General features: G+C 42.4%; 1 protein-coding gene across 1 annotated transcript in view; it reads right to left on the reverse strand.

Annotated features, from left to right (window-relative positions):
* SLC60A1 (solute carrier family 60 member 1) overlaps nucleotides 1-16,620 on the reverse strand; it is a 65,388-nt gene that overhangs the window by 11,449 nt on the left and 37,319 nt on the right. Inside the window, exons 4-6 of the mRNA XM_021002911.2 lie at nucleotides 12,624-12,792; nucleotides 6,640-6,755; nucleotides 5,242-5,415 (exon numbers count right to left, since the gene is read on the reverse strand). Coding sequence (XP_020858570.1) covers nucleotides 5,242-5,415; nucleotides 6,640-6,755; nucleotides 12,624-12,792 — 459 coding nt within the window. The remainder of the gene's footprint in view (nucleotides 1-5,241; nucleotides 5,416-6,639; nucleotides 6,756-12,623; nucleotides 12,793-16,620) is intronic.

A 16,620-nucleotide genomic window follows, 5' to 3' on the forward strand; every position in this document is an offset into this window, starting at 1 on the left:
TGTGGATCTGCATGGAACTTTAACTTGCTCCTTCTTCTTTTCATCTGGGGTTGTTCTGCTCCTCCTTAGCTAGGTAAGGAGCCTTCTACTCCTGGAGTACTTACTGTATCAGTGCTGGGCTTAGTATGAACATCATATGGGCTTTAGCCCTGTTGGACCTCAGAATTCTCAAACTCAAGAAATCCACCAGCCTGACGTGCTCCAGCAGTGGAAACTACAGGCACTGGCTGCCACAGCTGCTCCCGTTGAAGTTTCACTAAACTATCCTTAATTGTCTAGCTCCCTAGGAAAACTAATCATTCTGTCTCAATTCGGAAAAGGTTCCAAACGAAAGCCCCTCCAAATGAGTTCTAAGTAAGTATTGTCCACATTTCTGTAAAAACAATAACAACAGGTGACAGGAGGCCAGACTGCCAGTGGGAAGAGGGAAGAGGGAGGAGCGTCTTCCCCTATTGCATGCCATAGCTTTAGAGGTGGCAGACTTACAAGTCATCTTAGTCTAAACCCCTCATTTCACAGACTGAGAAGTGGAGTCACAGACAGGTTAAGAGACTTGGTCGAGGTAATCTTGAATTCCAGTTCCCTGACTCCAAATCCTACATTCCTTCTACTGTACCATGTTACCTCTCTCATGAAATAATCAATGTTTTGATCTCTGAAATTCCCCACTTGTTCCAACTTATTCCAACCAGACCTGCTTTATATCTTGTTCCCTAGGCCCTCCCTGTTCTCCCAATCCATCAGGCACCCTTGGGGCTTCATTTGCTTTATTCTTCAACCTTCATCTCATGACTGGCCATTTCCCTGATAACATCCCTAGTTCCCTGAACGCCATCATCCCCTTCTCCTTGACTTGCTTCACTTTTTGCCCTGTGCTGTCCTCAACCCTGAGTCGCCCCATCTCTTTTCTCTGTCTGCAATCCTGAGTGATGGATGTTGCTGGAGAAAATGAGAGGCCGTGGAAAAAATGTTTGATTTGACATCAGAGGGCCTGGGTTTGAATTATTGCTCTTCTTTTACTGCCTGTGTGACCTTGAGCAAGTCACATCCTCTCTGAGCTTTTTCCTCTTCTGGCCCCTAAGGTTCCTCCTAGCTCTAAATCGACGTTCTCAAAGTCACAAGCTACTATGATGCCTGCTTTCTAGCTTCAGCCAGGCCCTCACCAATGCTTGATAATACTTTCATTGAGCTCTGGTCATTTTCTTCTCAGTCTTTACATGGATGGTTTCAAACTGCTTCCTCCACCCCACTCAACACCCGCCCCCCTCCCCACTCGACACAATCCTTTCACTGGACTCCTACTTTCAGCAAATAACCTCCCCTCTGTACCCTGCCTGCCTCCTTCTCCCTCCCCTACAACTTTATTCAAAAGGTAATAAGTAGCATTTATATAGTGCCTACTGTGTGCTAAGCACTCTACAAATATTATCTCATTTGATCTTCGCTACAACCCTGGGAGCTAGGTGCTATTATTACTTTACAGATAAGGAAACTGAGGCAGATAGAGGGTCAAACAGCTAGTTAGTATCCTAGGTCAGAGTTAAACTTAGTTCTTTCTGACTGCAGGCCCAGCACTCCATCCACTGTGCCACCTAGCTGCACCTCAAAATGTACCCCAACTCTCTGCTATTCTTCAAGTACACCCTGTGCTTTCCTCTCTCCTGTGTCTTTGGCTCACACTGCCACCTCTGCCCAAAATGCTCTTCCCATCTGACTCCACCTGGAGAAATCCTATCTATCCTTCAAGGCCTGGCTCCCCCTTAAAGCCTTCCCTAAAGTCCTACTTACTACTATCAGGAGCTACCAGAGTTTTTAAAAGAGGGGTATGACATGTTCCCTTTAAGAAAATTACTTTGGCATCTGAGGGGAGGATGGATTGGAGGAGGATGAGAGGTGAGGCAGGGATGCCAGCAGGTGACTACAATAATGCAGGCATAAGGCACTGAGACCCAGCACTAGGGTGGTGGCTTTATGAGTAGACTGAAGGGGGCAAAGATACATACAAGAGATACTGGGAAATTGAGAGGACAAGATTTGACACTAGATCCAATATGTGGAGTGAAATTGAGCGCAGTTGAGGATAACACCAGGGTTATGAGGCTGGTGACTGGGAGGATGGTGGTGCCCTTGCGAGTAATAGGAAAGTCTGGAAAAGGGCTGTTTTTTTGTGGGAGGAAGATGGTGGTGTCTGTTTTGTCGACATTGAGTTGGAGATGCTTTCAGGTCATCCATCCAGCTCAAGAGGGACAAAAGGCAGCTGGTGATGCAGGACTGAAGGTCAGGAGAGGGAGAAAGAGGGAGAAAGAGGGAGAGAAAGGGGGGGGCAGGCCTAGGTCAAGTGATCTGGGAATCATTTGCATAGAAATAATCATTGACTCATGAGAGATGATAAAATCACAAATTGAGATGGCACAAATGGAGAAGAGAAGAGGATCAAGACTTGGTGGACACTCATGATTAGTGGGATTGACCTGGGTACTGATTCAGCAAAGGAGACTGAAAGGGCTATGTGAAGGAGGCCGGGGTATCTCTGGGCATTTATATTCAACTTTAGGATGATGGTTATTCATTGTCAGGCATTTAAAGCCCTTTATAACCTGGCTCTAGCCTACCTTTCCAGGTCTCTTTCTTTAAAAAAAATAAGTTTTTTTGGTTACATTTTAAGTTCCAAACTATCTCCCCCCCAACCCCAACACAGATATATGTGTGTATCTATTTAATCTATCTATGTGTATGTATGAAAAACCTTCTGTTTATCAGTTCTTTTTTTTAGAGGTGGATAGCATCTTCTTTTGTAGATCCTTTATAGTTGACTTGAGTATTTATAATATTTAGAATAATTTAGTTGTTCACGGTTATTCTTTGAACAGTGTTGCTGTTACTGTGTACAGTGTTCTCTGGGTCTTACTCGTTTCACTCTTCATTATTTCATGCAAGTCTTTTTCTAAAACCGACCTGCTCATCCTTAACAGCATAGTAGTATTCCATCATAATCATATACCACAATTTGTTTAGCCATTCCCCATTTGATAAGCATCCCCTCAATTTCCAGTTCTTTGCCACCACAAAAAGACCTTGGGATAGTAGTATCGGGGGGTCAAAGGGTATACATAGTTTTATAACTCTTCGGGCAAAAATACAGATTGCTCTCCAAAACGTTTGAATCAGTTCACAGTTCCACCAATGGTGCATTAGTTTCCCAGTTTTGCCACAGTCCCTCCAACATTTGTCATTTTTCCTTTCTATCATTTTAGCTGATCTGATAGATGCGAGATGATATCTCAAAATTGTTTTAATTCACATTTCTCTAATCAATAATGATTTAGAGCATTTTTTCATATGACTATATACAGCTTTGATTTCTTCATTGAAAATTGCCTGTTCATATCCTTTGACTATTTATCAATTGGGGAATGACTCTTATAAATTTGACCAAGTTCTCTATATGAGCCCTTTATCCAAGAAAATGTCTATAATCCCCCCCCATCCAATTTTCTGCTTTCCTTCTAATCTTTGTTACATTGGTTTTATTTGTATAATCCAGGCTTATTTCTTTTCATTATTCTTTTCATCCCCTCTGCTCTCTAGCCAAAAGGGTCTTCTTACTATTCTATATATAGGACACTCCAGCTCCCATGCTGGCCCCCATCCCTAGAATGTACATCTTCCTCATCTCCTTTGAGAATCCCTAGCTCTCTTCAAAGGCTCGGCTTAGGTGTCACTTCCTGCATGAAATCTTTTCTGATTCCCCTACCCCACCCTACCTTACTCCACCCCCAGCTGCCAGTGCCTCTTGCTTCCACAAATAACCTTCTATTTACTTTGCACAATTTTGTATTTATTTCCACGGGTACATGCTATTTTCCCTGATTAAAGGTAAGCTTCTTGAGGGTAGGAGGGACAGTTTTATTTCTGTCTTTGTATCCTCAGCATCTAATCCTGTGACTAGCATTTACTAAACGTTTGTTGACTGATTCAAATTTTTTTCTCATTAAAACAATTTCCTTTATAACACTGTGAACTTTATGTTTGTGGTGAGGAGTCAGTTTTAGTAGGAGGGAGTACCATTCATAGACCTCCCTAGATCTTCTGGGTGGGTAGGTATGAGCCAAGAGGGTGAGAAGATCCCTTAAAAGGCATTGAGGCTGCTTGTGGCACAGCCACATCATTGAAGCTCATCTCTGAGCTGTCAAAACAAATCAGAATGATAAATCCTTGTATTTCTCTGTTCTTTTCTAGTCAAGGCGATCCCCTATTTATTGGCTCCTTTTCCCTTCAATAGTCAGGTGAAAGGTGCATATTGCAGGCTGGGGAGTAGGAGGAGGGATAGGGGAAGGATAAATAGTATCTCAATATAAGAGATGGGGAGACAGATGGAGGCCCAGAGTGGACAGTGAATTATCCAATCACTGGCAAAGATGGCACCAGGTCTCAGGTGACCTGGATCCCAGCCTGGGCCTAGGTCCTCTACACATTTCAGAGTCTGCCTGAAGTTTATTGTGGAGAGAGAGAAGGAGAGAGAGAGAGAGAGAGAGAGAGAGAGAGAGAGAGAGAGAGAGAGAGAGAGAGAGAGAGAGAGAGAGAGAGAGAGAGAGAGAGAGAGAGAGAGAGAGAGAAACAGCCTGCAATTTGGGTATTTGTGCATTTCACGTGTGAAAGTCAAATGTATGAGGACAAGGGACATGCCTCCTTCCTTTCCTGGCAGGATATGAGCTTTAGGCTCATAATGCTGTAAATTGTCTTATGCAAGCCAGTGTGAATTCCCTCCCTGTTTTGCACACATACTTCTTGTAGAGTCAAAGATCATGGGATTTAGAGTGGAAGGAGAGCCTTAAAGAGTATCTAGCCCAACCCCCCTCATTTTTACCGAGGTAGAAACTGAGACCCATTGAAGAGCAAGTGATTTGCTCAAAGTGAGAGTCAGTAGGTGGCAGGGCTGAGTTTCAAACTAAGGTCCCCTGACTCCAAATCCAGTATTGTTCAGAGAACATTATAGCTAGGGAGAAGTTTATTGCAATGATGTAATTTTAGGGATCCAGGAAAGAGAAGTAAAAGGACTTCCCTTGGGTCTCATAGCTAAGTCACCTCTTCTCCACTCCCCATCTGCCCCAACATATCCATCTCAACATTGCTGAAGAATTGCACAAATGTTTGTGCATGTGGTGGGGTTTGGAGGCTGGAGGAAGGAGGGAAGTGGTCATTGCCAGCCCCCTGACCTGAACTGCAGTATTGTGAACATACCAAGTTGATGAAGACCATGGTGGCTGGGCTTATTCGAGAAGAGATGGGGATGGAGATGAGCCGGCCTATGGTGACAGAGCCCCAGAAGATGCTGGGAAGGTAGCCAGCTGCCTTATGTCCTACGAAGAGTGGATCATCTACTGCATAGGTGTATATAAAGGCAGAATATTCACCCTGTGGAGAAACCAGTACAAACTGAATGAGGCTGCTGTCTTGTCTGACTAGTACCCCACACCAGGTGCCTCAAGTTTCCTCATCTGTAACGTGGAGGTAATAAGAGCTCCTACCTTATAAAATTATTGTCAAGATCCAGTGAGGTAATCTTTATCAATCACTCTGTAAACTTTAAAGCACTATTTAAGTATGGGCTATCAGTACTGCTGAAAGCCCATGATTTTACTGGCATAGGGGACTGTTGGTGAAGCAGCTCCCTGTACCAGTGAGCCTGGGAGGATGATGGTACCCTTACTAGTAATAGGAAAGATTAGAAGAGGGCAAGGTTTGGGAGTGAGGAATAACAGCAATTGCCTAGAATGCCAAAAGTTTAACTTATCTTGCCCAGAGTCACATAAGGAGTATGTGTCAGAACAGAACCTGAATCTAGGTCTTTCTGGCCCCAAGGCCAGCTCTCTATCTACTGAACCACACTGCTTATCATCACCACCACCACCACCACCACTACCATCATCACATTGTCATGATCACACCACCACCACCACCACCATCACCACCACCATCACCACCACCACCATCACCATCATCATCACCACCATCACCACCACCACTACCACCATCACTACCATCATCACCATCGTCATCATCACCACCACCACTACCATCGTCATCATCATCACCGCCATCACCACCACCACCACCACTACCATCATCACCATCATGATCACCACCACCACCACTACTGTCATCACCATCATCATCACCACCACCATTGTCATCATCACCATCATCATCATCATCATCACCACCACCATCACCACCACCACTAGCACCATCACTATCATTATCACCACAACCACTACCATCATCACCATCATCATCATCATACCCAATATTCGGGCTACCAGATTCTTCAAAGATGTCTCCCTGAGCCTAGAAATGTTTAACCTACGCTTCCATCTTCCCAGGATCCTTCTTATGCCTTCCTCTCTGCCCACATCTCATGTCAGATTGGAAATTGGCAGCTTTTTTTCTATCTGTGTCCTCACTGTGACCTATTTGTTGGCAGAGAGCCCCCTGGAAGCAGAGAGCACCTAGGGTAGTTTTGTCCTTGAAAATCTGTCTACACAGCCTCCTTCCCTCAATGCCTAATCCTGGATGTCTGACTTTGGCTGCAGGGGTTGTGGTTTACCCTAGACCCTGCCCCTCCTGAGCCTGGCTTACCGTGATTCCATCTGTCATGAATAGCACCAGGGTTGCAGTGATGTGAATGGCAAAGAAGGAGCAAGAGGCACCATGAAAAGTCTTCTTTTGACAACAGATAAACAGGTTTCCATGCCCTGGAGGAATGAAATACAGAGAGGTGTGTAGGAGGGAAGAGAGATCTACCTGCTTCTGGTCCTTCTTTCAACCCCTTCTGCAGAGGAGCTGATCAAGCAAAGAGGAGATAAACCTGTATCCAATCTGACCACATCTACCCACTCCAGCTTTTATTTGCCTGCCTGGAAGTCAGCATAGATGATTCCTTCTCTCCCTCACTGCTGGGGTGAAACCGAATCTCAGGGAGTTTAAACAACTTTCCAAAGACCATACATGTAATCAAGAGTTAGGGAAGCTAGCTGGTGCAGTGGATACAGCACCAGCCCTGGAGTCAGGAGGACCTGAGTTCAAATCCAGCCTCAGACACATAACACTCGCTAGCTTTGTGACTCTGGGCAAGTCACTTAACCCTAATTGCCTCACCAAAAAAAATTTAAAAAGATCTTTAAAAAAAAAGAGACAGTGTTGTTACTATTATCAATACCTACTTGAATACTTCAAGTATACATGATTATATTCATGCAGGTAACCCCTCCATTAATAGAATCACAATCTTCCCGTGCTTTTGTAACCAATCTTTATGAGTTTCTCTGACTGAAAATATCCGTTATCTGGTAACCAATCTAGCAATGAGCTTTTGTGATCCTGTTTCCACTGGGCCTCAAACAACAGGCACTTAGTGCCCAGAGATGGTTCTGTGCTTAAAAGCCATTTCAGCTTGGTAGGACCTGCTAGGGCTTGGACTGGATCAACATTACTCGTGAAGCATTGGAGGCATAGCAGGGGACTTTAGTGGGGGATTGTTTTTAACAGTGATGATAGAATTGCAGAATCGGAGATTATTAGAGTTGAAAGGAACCTTAGAGGTCATCTAGTCCAACCCGAATAGGAATCTTTTCTATAATATCCCTGACAAGCATGTAAAACAGGGACTTTTTTGTGTTACAGACCATATTCTTTTTTATGTGTTATGGACCACTGAAGAAGCGGATGGTCCCCTTCTCAGAACAATGTAGCTAAATGCATAAAATAAAATACATAGCATTGCAAAAGAAACCAATTATATAGAAATACAGTTATCAACATTTATTGTTTTTAAAAGTTCATGGGCTTCAGGTTAAGAACCTCTGATCTGGATACATATATTCAACATTGATTAAAAACTTATTATATGCCCTAGGAATTCAAAGTAAAGCAAAGACATAGTCCCTGACCTCGGGAAGCTTACATTCTAATAAGGGAAGACAATACATAAGGGGGAGGGACTGGAAGAGGGGAGGTCTACAGGCACTGCTTCATGTTTTGGAGCTATTTGGAGGTAAGGAGGAAGACTGGATCTGGGCAAGATAAGGCCAAAGCTCCCTTATCAGAACTCAGCATAGTTCCAAGGGCAGACTACAAGTTTCTGGCGGGGAAGAAGTAGGGAGGAAGGCTAGAGTGAAAGTGGCGTGGTTTGGAGCTGGCATCTACTTGAAGACCTAGATGGAAGGAGGATCTGCTGCCTCCAGAAACAGCTCCTTCTACTTTTCAATAGCTTTAATTATTGGAAAACTTTCCTTATTTAGGCCTTGTATTGTATAGTCGTTATATAGGCCTCATATTGTGTAGATACCAGCAGGGCAATCAGGCTGTTCACTGGGTATCTCTCACTTTCACTATGTCATTGGCCCAACTTTTTCTCAGGCTGATATTTCTGTAATGACATCAATTGCTTTGCTTCTCCTGGGTAGAATGTTTCTGGCTGCTTACCTCACAATGCACCTCTTCATCACCCTCTGAGTGATTCTCAGCTTTAGTTCTTTGGAGCCTGTTATATTCCAAGATTTTTGGTTATATACCACCAGAAAAAAAATGTTGGTGTTAAACAGATAGGCCTTTGTTTCAGGGTCCCTAAAAAAAGAATGATGTAATTTCCTACAGGCAATCCAAACTCTCCTTCTCACGTTCAGTTCTGGGCCCAGATCATTGTCCATTTTCAGTGTCTGTCCAAGATAAACATACTCATGGATGTAGTCCATAAGTTGTCCATCTAATTGCATATCATTGCCTGGGCAATAAGTACTCTTCATTCACCTTTTCCCCATGTGGATAGTTGGGCTGAATTCTCTTGAGTTATTAATGGATCTTATTTAGGAGGCCCTGTTGTGCTTGATACAATCTACATAGTGATCTGCAAAGAGGAGATTCTGGAGGACTCCACTATCTATAAAGAATTCTTCTTCAGTTTGGTGTCTGCACTGAGCCTCCTCCATGGCAGTGGTGAACCCCTTTGGAGAGTGCTGTCTATATCTTTATATTTCACTTGATGTGAATTAATAGCTACAAGGTCACCAGTTATCTGTTGTCACATCTTTCCAGTAACCTTGTAAGGTTGTGACATATTTATGGAAGGCATTCAGTTCGAGGCATCTGGTGACATTTTGTTCCCCTTAATCAAATATTTTTTATAGTCAACAAACAATAAGCCTAGAGGGATCTTGTATCCGCTCCATCCTTCAATCAGTTATGCAGTAGTAAGGATGTGATCTGTTATGAAGACCTATCCATTCCTTTCTCTACCTTTATCGAGGATTCCTACAATGTACATATAGATTATTGTCATTAAAACGTTTACAAAGTAGATTATAAAGATTACAAAGTAGATAGATGGGATGCTATTTGTTGATATTTTCTTGGTTACTTTTTTGGAACAATAATAATAAGGACCATATTTTTTTCTGTGTATCTTTCCCTCTTTTTAGACACCTTGGAAATTGATCTTTCAGTGCCTTAAAAGACAGACGTCCTCTACGTCCATTTGGTCTAGGCCCGCTGCTTTTCTCCTTCTTGTTTTCTTCAGTGCCATTTTTACTTCCTCATGAAGCGCGTCTGGCATGGTGATGTTAAAGCCCACATTTGGTAGCTTTATGGTCTTTGGTGATAATGACAAGAGTTTATTTACAGTAAAGAATTATCCATTTGTTGTCCCCCTCTCAGTTTCATCTTTAAATATTCTCCTAGGATGACTTTGCATAGTTTGTTTTTTTTGTTAAACTTTTTTTTTTAATTGCTTTTCTCTCCACTGCTTTTCCCTGTTTTATGAGGCAACTGCTCATAATATTTTGCCATCCTTTTGGGTAAGATTTTACAAATTAATTTATATTCTAAATAGGTGCTGCCCTGAGCTCTTTGCTTGGCAAGATCATATGCTTTATTGGTTGAGCCCATATCTAGGCTCTTTCGTTCTCCTTGTGATGGCAGTTTCTGTAGGATTATGATAGGTGTCAATATCCATTCCTCCATTCATTTGTCATTTTTTCTTTAGCGTCATTAACTTGTTTTAAAATGTCAGACTAGAGTTGCTTTAATTATGTGCCATATCCTTTTCTCTTTTCAATTCTTTTTCTAATTTTGTATTAGTTTTTATATTTGCTCCAATTAGTCAGTGGTCTAGATGTAAACAGGCAGATGATTTAGGAATGAATTTCACATCACTAATAAGTCTTTTCCTGCCTGTTAAAAATATTCATTTTTGCTTTTTGTGATGTTATTTGGTGCTTATTCTATCCAGTGCCTCCCTTTTTTGTGTGTTTGCCGCAACTAGTGATGTTTCAGAGGAAACTAGGAAGACTTCTATGAACTGATGCAGAGTAAAGTGAGCAGAATTAGAACAGTTTACACAGTGACAGTAACATCATAGAGAAAATCATACATGAATGACTTTAGAACTCTGAACAATGTGATGATAAGCCACCAGTCCAGAAGACTGAAGATGAAACATGTCACTGGCCTCCTGCCAGAGAGGTGATGGATTTAAAATGCAGAGAGACATACATTATCAGGCCTGGCCCATACAGGAATTTGTTTTGATAAACTATGAATTGATTATGATGAGGGTTTTCTTTTTCTTTTTGTTCAGTAGGCAGTAGGGAGGGGGGTAGAGGAGGTCATGGAAATGGCAGATTATTATTGCATGTAAAAATAAAGAAATGTATTTTTTAAAATATCAATCAATGAAACACTAAAAGCATACATAGAAAAAAGTTTGGAAGGAGACTCAGACAAGCAGAAGAGTTTTATTATTGTTGTATTAAATTTAATTGATCTTTAAAAAACAAAGCTGTATATAATAGAAGTTCACACCTTTATATACAGCCCTCCTTTCTTCTTTATATATAAAATGTTCATATTTCTTAGTTTGGGAAGGGTGTGATGGAGCCACCTTGAATAGATTCTCTAGAGCTGATTGTTAAATTTTCATTGGCATCATTTATGCCACCAAAGGCTACAAATCAGGTCTTGACTAATTTGGTTGATTGTCTAGATTTAAAAGAGTAATGGAGAAAATGTTAATAATAGAGATTAAATTTAAAAGCAAGCTGTGCGTATATTTTTTTTTCTTGGAGAGCAAATTGCTAAACATTTTTCCAGCAGACCACTGGTTAAGTTCCTAAAAAAAGAGGAAAGTTTAAAAAAGAATAAAGTATGTGATATATGGGCAGCTAGGTGGCACCATAGTGCACAAGGCACTGGGCTTGGAATCAGGAACACTCATCTTCCTGAGTTCAAATAAGGCCTCAGACACTTACTAGGGGTGTGACTCTGGGCAAGTCACTTAACCCTGTTTGCCTCAGTTTCCTCATCTGTAAAATGAGCCGGAGAAGGAGATTGTAAACCACTCCAGTATCTTTGCTTAAAAAACCCCAAATGGGGTCATGGAGAGTCAGACATGACTGAACAACAGCAAAACTGTGATATGTGCTTGAGACTTCTGTGTTCTTAAGCCTTTTTCAAAACTTACTTACTCCTGAGTCACATTTCCCAGTGTTTTGCATTCCCCTTCTCTGTGTCTAGTTTCATGCTGCATGCTGAAGTAGTTAAATGTCAAAGTTTTGATCATTCAGTTTGGAGGGTCGTTTTATAGTTTATGGAGCTTTTCCATCTCTTCATCCTCTGTAATTGATGTTGCCACCAAATGCTGTAACTTTTTAGGGTGGCAATTTTCTAAATACGTAAGTGCAATGGTGATGTGATCTAATGTCTCATAAAATATTATTTCATGTAACGTTTGGCTACATGATAAAAACAGTCTTGTCACCTCCTTTATTTGCCTCTCCAAGGAGAATTTGTGAGGCATCCCTGTATTTGACTGCAACTTCCTTTCATCTTCAGGTTTAATTTTAGTAAGCATGTCAAGATCAATATGACTCACTTCTGCTAGGAGTATGTCCCATTTATCGGGTATTGGACAAGGTTCCTAGGATTGTAACCTGGGTTTTGAGCTAAGCCTGAGGCATTTTTCATGCTGGGGCATTTGTAGAGGGAGATATGACTCCTAATTGGTGGTGTAATATGGCTAAAGGCTGGTGTAATACAGAGGACCTGTGTTAGAGGTGCTATCCCATTGTAGGAGGTGATTACTTCCCTAGGACCCTTCTCTTTCAAACCTTTCTTTCCCCTCCACGATCAAGTAGGTGCTTCCAGTGGCCTTCTCTTAAATGCTTCAAGTAAAAGGCTCTTTTGTTACCAGTATTGACTCATCCATCAGCTTCTTCTGTAAAGTCCCTTTGAGTTGCTGCAGTGGATATCAATACAGCATTTTTTCATTTAATCTGCACTGCGATCTTGTGATATAGGTTGTGCAAGTCTTATTATACTAATTTACTGAGGAGGAAATGGAAACTGAGAAAGTTGAAATGACCAAGACCACACAACTAGAAAGAGGGTCTCCTACCCTCCAGTTCTCTTGGTTACTCTTCCCTTTTTCCCAAGAAAGGGTTCTGAGGCTAAGAACAAGTCATTTCTCTGGGTACCTCCGCTTGGGATTTCAGCTCAGCTTTGCTGAAAGGTATCTGAGGATGCTCCACCTCATGGCTCTGAATGTATTAAAGGACCAGTAAAGCCCTTACCTCTCTCTGACTGTGCTTTAGTTGCTAGAGAAGAGGAGTCTTCCTTCTCAGGCGGCTCCATTTGGAGGGAAAGCTCATCAGCGGTCAGAAGCGGAGGTTTTTTCCTTGGACAACAGGGTACCATCCGTTTCTTGGATAGCAGGAACAAAACTGATATGGGTACTGGTAGCTGGATTTGGGAGTAGGAGAGGAAACAGTGCTAGTCAGGACAGCATGGGAAGATCCCCACCTCCCATCTGGCTTGTCTCTTTCCCAATATATTCACTGTCCAGAATTTACAGGCACTTGAACCCTTTTCAGAATCAAACTTGCAGGCCCTTTGCCTTTGTGTTGACTGTCTCCCACACCCAGAATGCATTCTCTGCTCATTTCCACCTCTTAGAATATCTACTTTCCTTCAAAATTGAGCTCAAAGTCCAACTTCTACATGAAACGTTTCCTGATCCCCCACCTGCAAAAGTTTTCCAGTGCCTTATATTTATTTGGTAATTATCTATATGTTTTCATGTGGTGGCTAGAGAGTTTTCCTTGGAGCCAGGAAGAGGCCTAGGTTCAAACCCCTCTTGCAACAGACCCTGGTTGTGTGATCCTGGGTAAGTCATTCAACTCCTTAGTACTCTAAGCAATTCTCTAAGGTAATTTTCAGAGAAGGTACCAAGCTGCATAGGCAGAAGGAGTTTCCTCATCTAGGAATTTCCTGCATTCCTACATCAATTATTTCTCAGGTCCTATTCCCATCCCTACCCCTCTTAAAATGTAAACTGCTCTCTGGCTCTGCTCCTTTCTCTGGAGCAGTTGCTTTCTGGCTTTGGAAGATACCTCCTGCTCTTCCACCAGTGACTTTCTCTCAGAAGCTCCATTTCGAGGAAGTGTCCAGGCCAGCCAACCTTCATGCCTCTCCCACTTCCTTTCCTGACTCTTTAGACTTCACTTCCAAGCGCCCAACTTTTCAGCTTCCTTTTATGTGCTATCTTCCTATATTAGAATGTAGGTTCCTTGAGGGAAGGCATAGCCATGCTTGCTTGGATTTGTATCTCCAGTCCTTAGATAGTGCTTGGCACATATAGTAAGTGCTTTTTGGTTTATTAACGTGACTTCACTTAACCTACAAAGGCATGTTTATTTGGAAACTAGAGAGTTGTAACTATTTCTACCCCTACACTCACCCTCCAGGATCTCAAGGCACTGGATAGTTTTAAGGTGATGAACTATTTAAGATATAAACTCACTTTCTACAATATAGATCCCCTGGTCTAGTTCTATCTTGTTCTAACTCTCCCCTTCCCTTACTTCCCAGAAGTGGTAGGTCCCTTTCCCATGGGCAGCTTGAATCTAGTTCCCCAAACCTAGCTGTTCTAACTCCCAGGCTCCGCTGTTACCTTAAGCTTCCTTGCTCATAGGAGACTTAAAAGTTTGTTTAATCAAGCTATTGGATCAGTCATCACCACCATCCTTATGAGTCATTCCTGGTGAGTTTTCTCTTAGATTGTACAGAACTTTATGCCGTACAAAGCAATTCACAGTTTTCATCTCTTTTGATCATCATAATTGCCCTGTGAGCTAGGCCTGGTAAAGATTATTATCCTATTCTCCAGAGCGGGAAGCTGAGTGTCAGAAATGCCTTACCCCATTTGCCCAAGGTACCACCAGTGGCTGGCCTGTTGGTGTACTCGTGATTGGGCTGGGAGGAGGGCAAGAGGTCGGAACAAGAGCTCCCACCCCTGTGGTGCTATATAAGGTTCTTTTACAGTAAACATAAAAGACCACCCTGCACTCCTCCCAAACAGAATAAACTAAGACACTCATGAGTACACACAGAAGAACTCAGTGACATAATAAATGTGGAAGCATTGATATCACCAGTAACAGGGCTGAGAAGCTAACAAATCTATCCTCCTGCCTCAGGCATCCTCCCCAGGACAAGGAGGAAAGCGATTCTATTTCTGAAGTGGTCCAGAGGAGTCCCCCACCCCCACTTCATTCCTCCCTTCCCTGCAGTTCAGGGAAAGTCTTCATGTTTCACCTCAGTTTTTCCTACTGTTGAATTTGTGCTCATCTCCTCTAGCTTGCTTCTAAGAGGATATAATTCTCTCATTTCTATAGGGCTTTGTGGACTTATTTACTTATAGGTTCTCACTTGATTCTGTCTAGCCTAACATCCATTTTAAAGACGTGGAAACTGAGGCTCAGAGAGCCTGATTGACTTATCCAAAGTCACAGAACAGATAAGTGGTAGAGCCATGTCTCAGGCCCAGGATGCTAGGTCTGTTGTTCTTACTATGAAATCACGCTGCCCATCGAGCCATTGGGAAAGCAGGAAGCCCTGGAAGTGCCATGTTTCTCAAGGTCTCGTGACATAAGATAGCTAATTCATCTGCTCTTGGCCATTGGATAGGCTAGGGAAGGACAAGGCACTCAGGTCCAGTTGAGAAGAGTTGGCCATCCCAAGCCAAGTATGGGACCCAGCTAGAAGCAATTTTGGAAGTAGACACAACTTCCTGGGACCTCCTTGGATGGAGAATATCGTTGTTGTTTAGTCATTTCATTTGTGTCCAACTCTTTGGCAAAGACCCTGGAGTGGTTTGCCATTTTCTTCTCCAGTTCATTTTACAGATGAGGAACTGAGACAAATAGGATTAAGTGACTTGCCCAGGGTCACACAGGTAGTACATGTCTGAGACCAGACTTGAACTCAAGGAGATGAGTCTTTCTGATTCTAGGCCTGGCACTCTCTCCACTGTGCCACCTAGCTGCCCAAGGCCATCTATAACAGATACCTGTCAATAACTTAGAAAACCACATATTCACAGTATCTATGTTGTATTTGTATTTATTTTGTTAAACATTTCCCAACTGAACTTTAATTTGGTTCAAGCCTGATAGAGTTTGACACCTCTGATCTATACCAACACCTTTATTTTGCAGATGAGAAAACTGAAGCCAAGAGAGACCAGATAAGTGATGGTGGCAGGATTTGAACTCAGGTTCTTTGACTCTCAGACCAGGGCTATTTACACTATTACTACACTGCTGCCTTTTCTTTATCTTGAAAGCTCCTAGTGTGATTTGGGGGGAGGGAGAAAGGGAAAACCACATTCATGCACACATATGCACACACGTGAAATGACTTCAGAACACTTTAAGAACTGATGATCTAACTTCGTCCCAAGGTGACACAGAGTTAAGAAGTCAGCATAGTCAGTGCCCCAGAGAAGACTTCCTGGAGGTGACAGTAGAAGGAGGAGGGGGGTGGTTTGAACAACATTCAGGATGATTGGGAAGGTGGGCTGGAAGAGGTAGTCAAATGGGGAGAAAGAACATCGCTCTAGGAATCAGGAACCAGGGTTCAAGTCCCAATACTGTCACTTGCTCCCTCTCTATTTTTTTTTTTGTTGAGGCAATTGGGATTAAATGACTCACCCAGGGTCACACAGCTAGTAAGTGTCTGAGGTCAGATTTGAACTCAGGTCCTCCTGACTCCAGGGCCGTTGTTCTATCTACTTTGCCACCTAGCTGCCCCTACTTTTGCTTCCTCTCTTACCCGGAACAAGTAACTTTATTTCTTAGTGTGGGGGTAAGGATGTGGTGCCTCAGTCTCCTCATCTGTAAATTGAAAGAGTTGAAATAACCAGATGAACTTTAAGGTCTATTCCAGTATCCAAAGGATAGGATGGAGCTACCAGCCTAGAATATACCTGGTCTACAAGATGCAGGATATATGTGTATTTGTATATGTATATACACACACATATATACATAATATATACACACATACACATATATGTATATACATGCATATATAGGAATCTATATGTATGTATCTGCTGTATACAGTAGGTATTTACTTATGTGGCAGCTACACAGTGGATGGAGTGCTAGACTTGAGTTCAAATCCTTCCTCTGGGCAAATCACTTAACTAATCTCAGCCTCAGTTTCCTCATCTGTAAAATGGGGATAATAATAGCACCTAAGTCTTGGGGCAGTTGTAAGGAAGGA

This window comes from Phascolarctos cinereus, unplaced genomic scaffold (genome assembly GCF_003287225.1).
Source record: "Phascolarctos cinereus isolate Bilbo 61053 unplaced genomic scaffold, phaCin_HiC Scaffold_5;HRSCAF=322, whole genome shotgun sequence".
Taxonomy (NCBI): Eukaryota; Metazoa; Chordata; class Mammalia; order Diprotodontia; family Phascolarctidae; genus Phascolarctos; species Phascolarctos cinereus.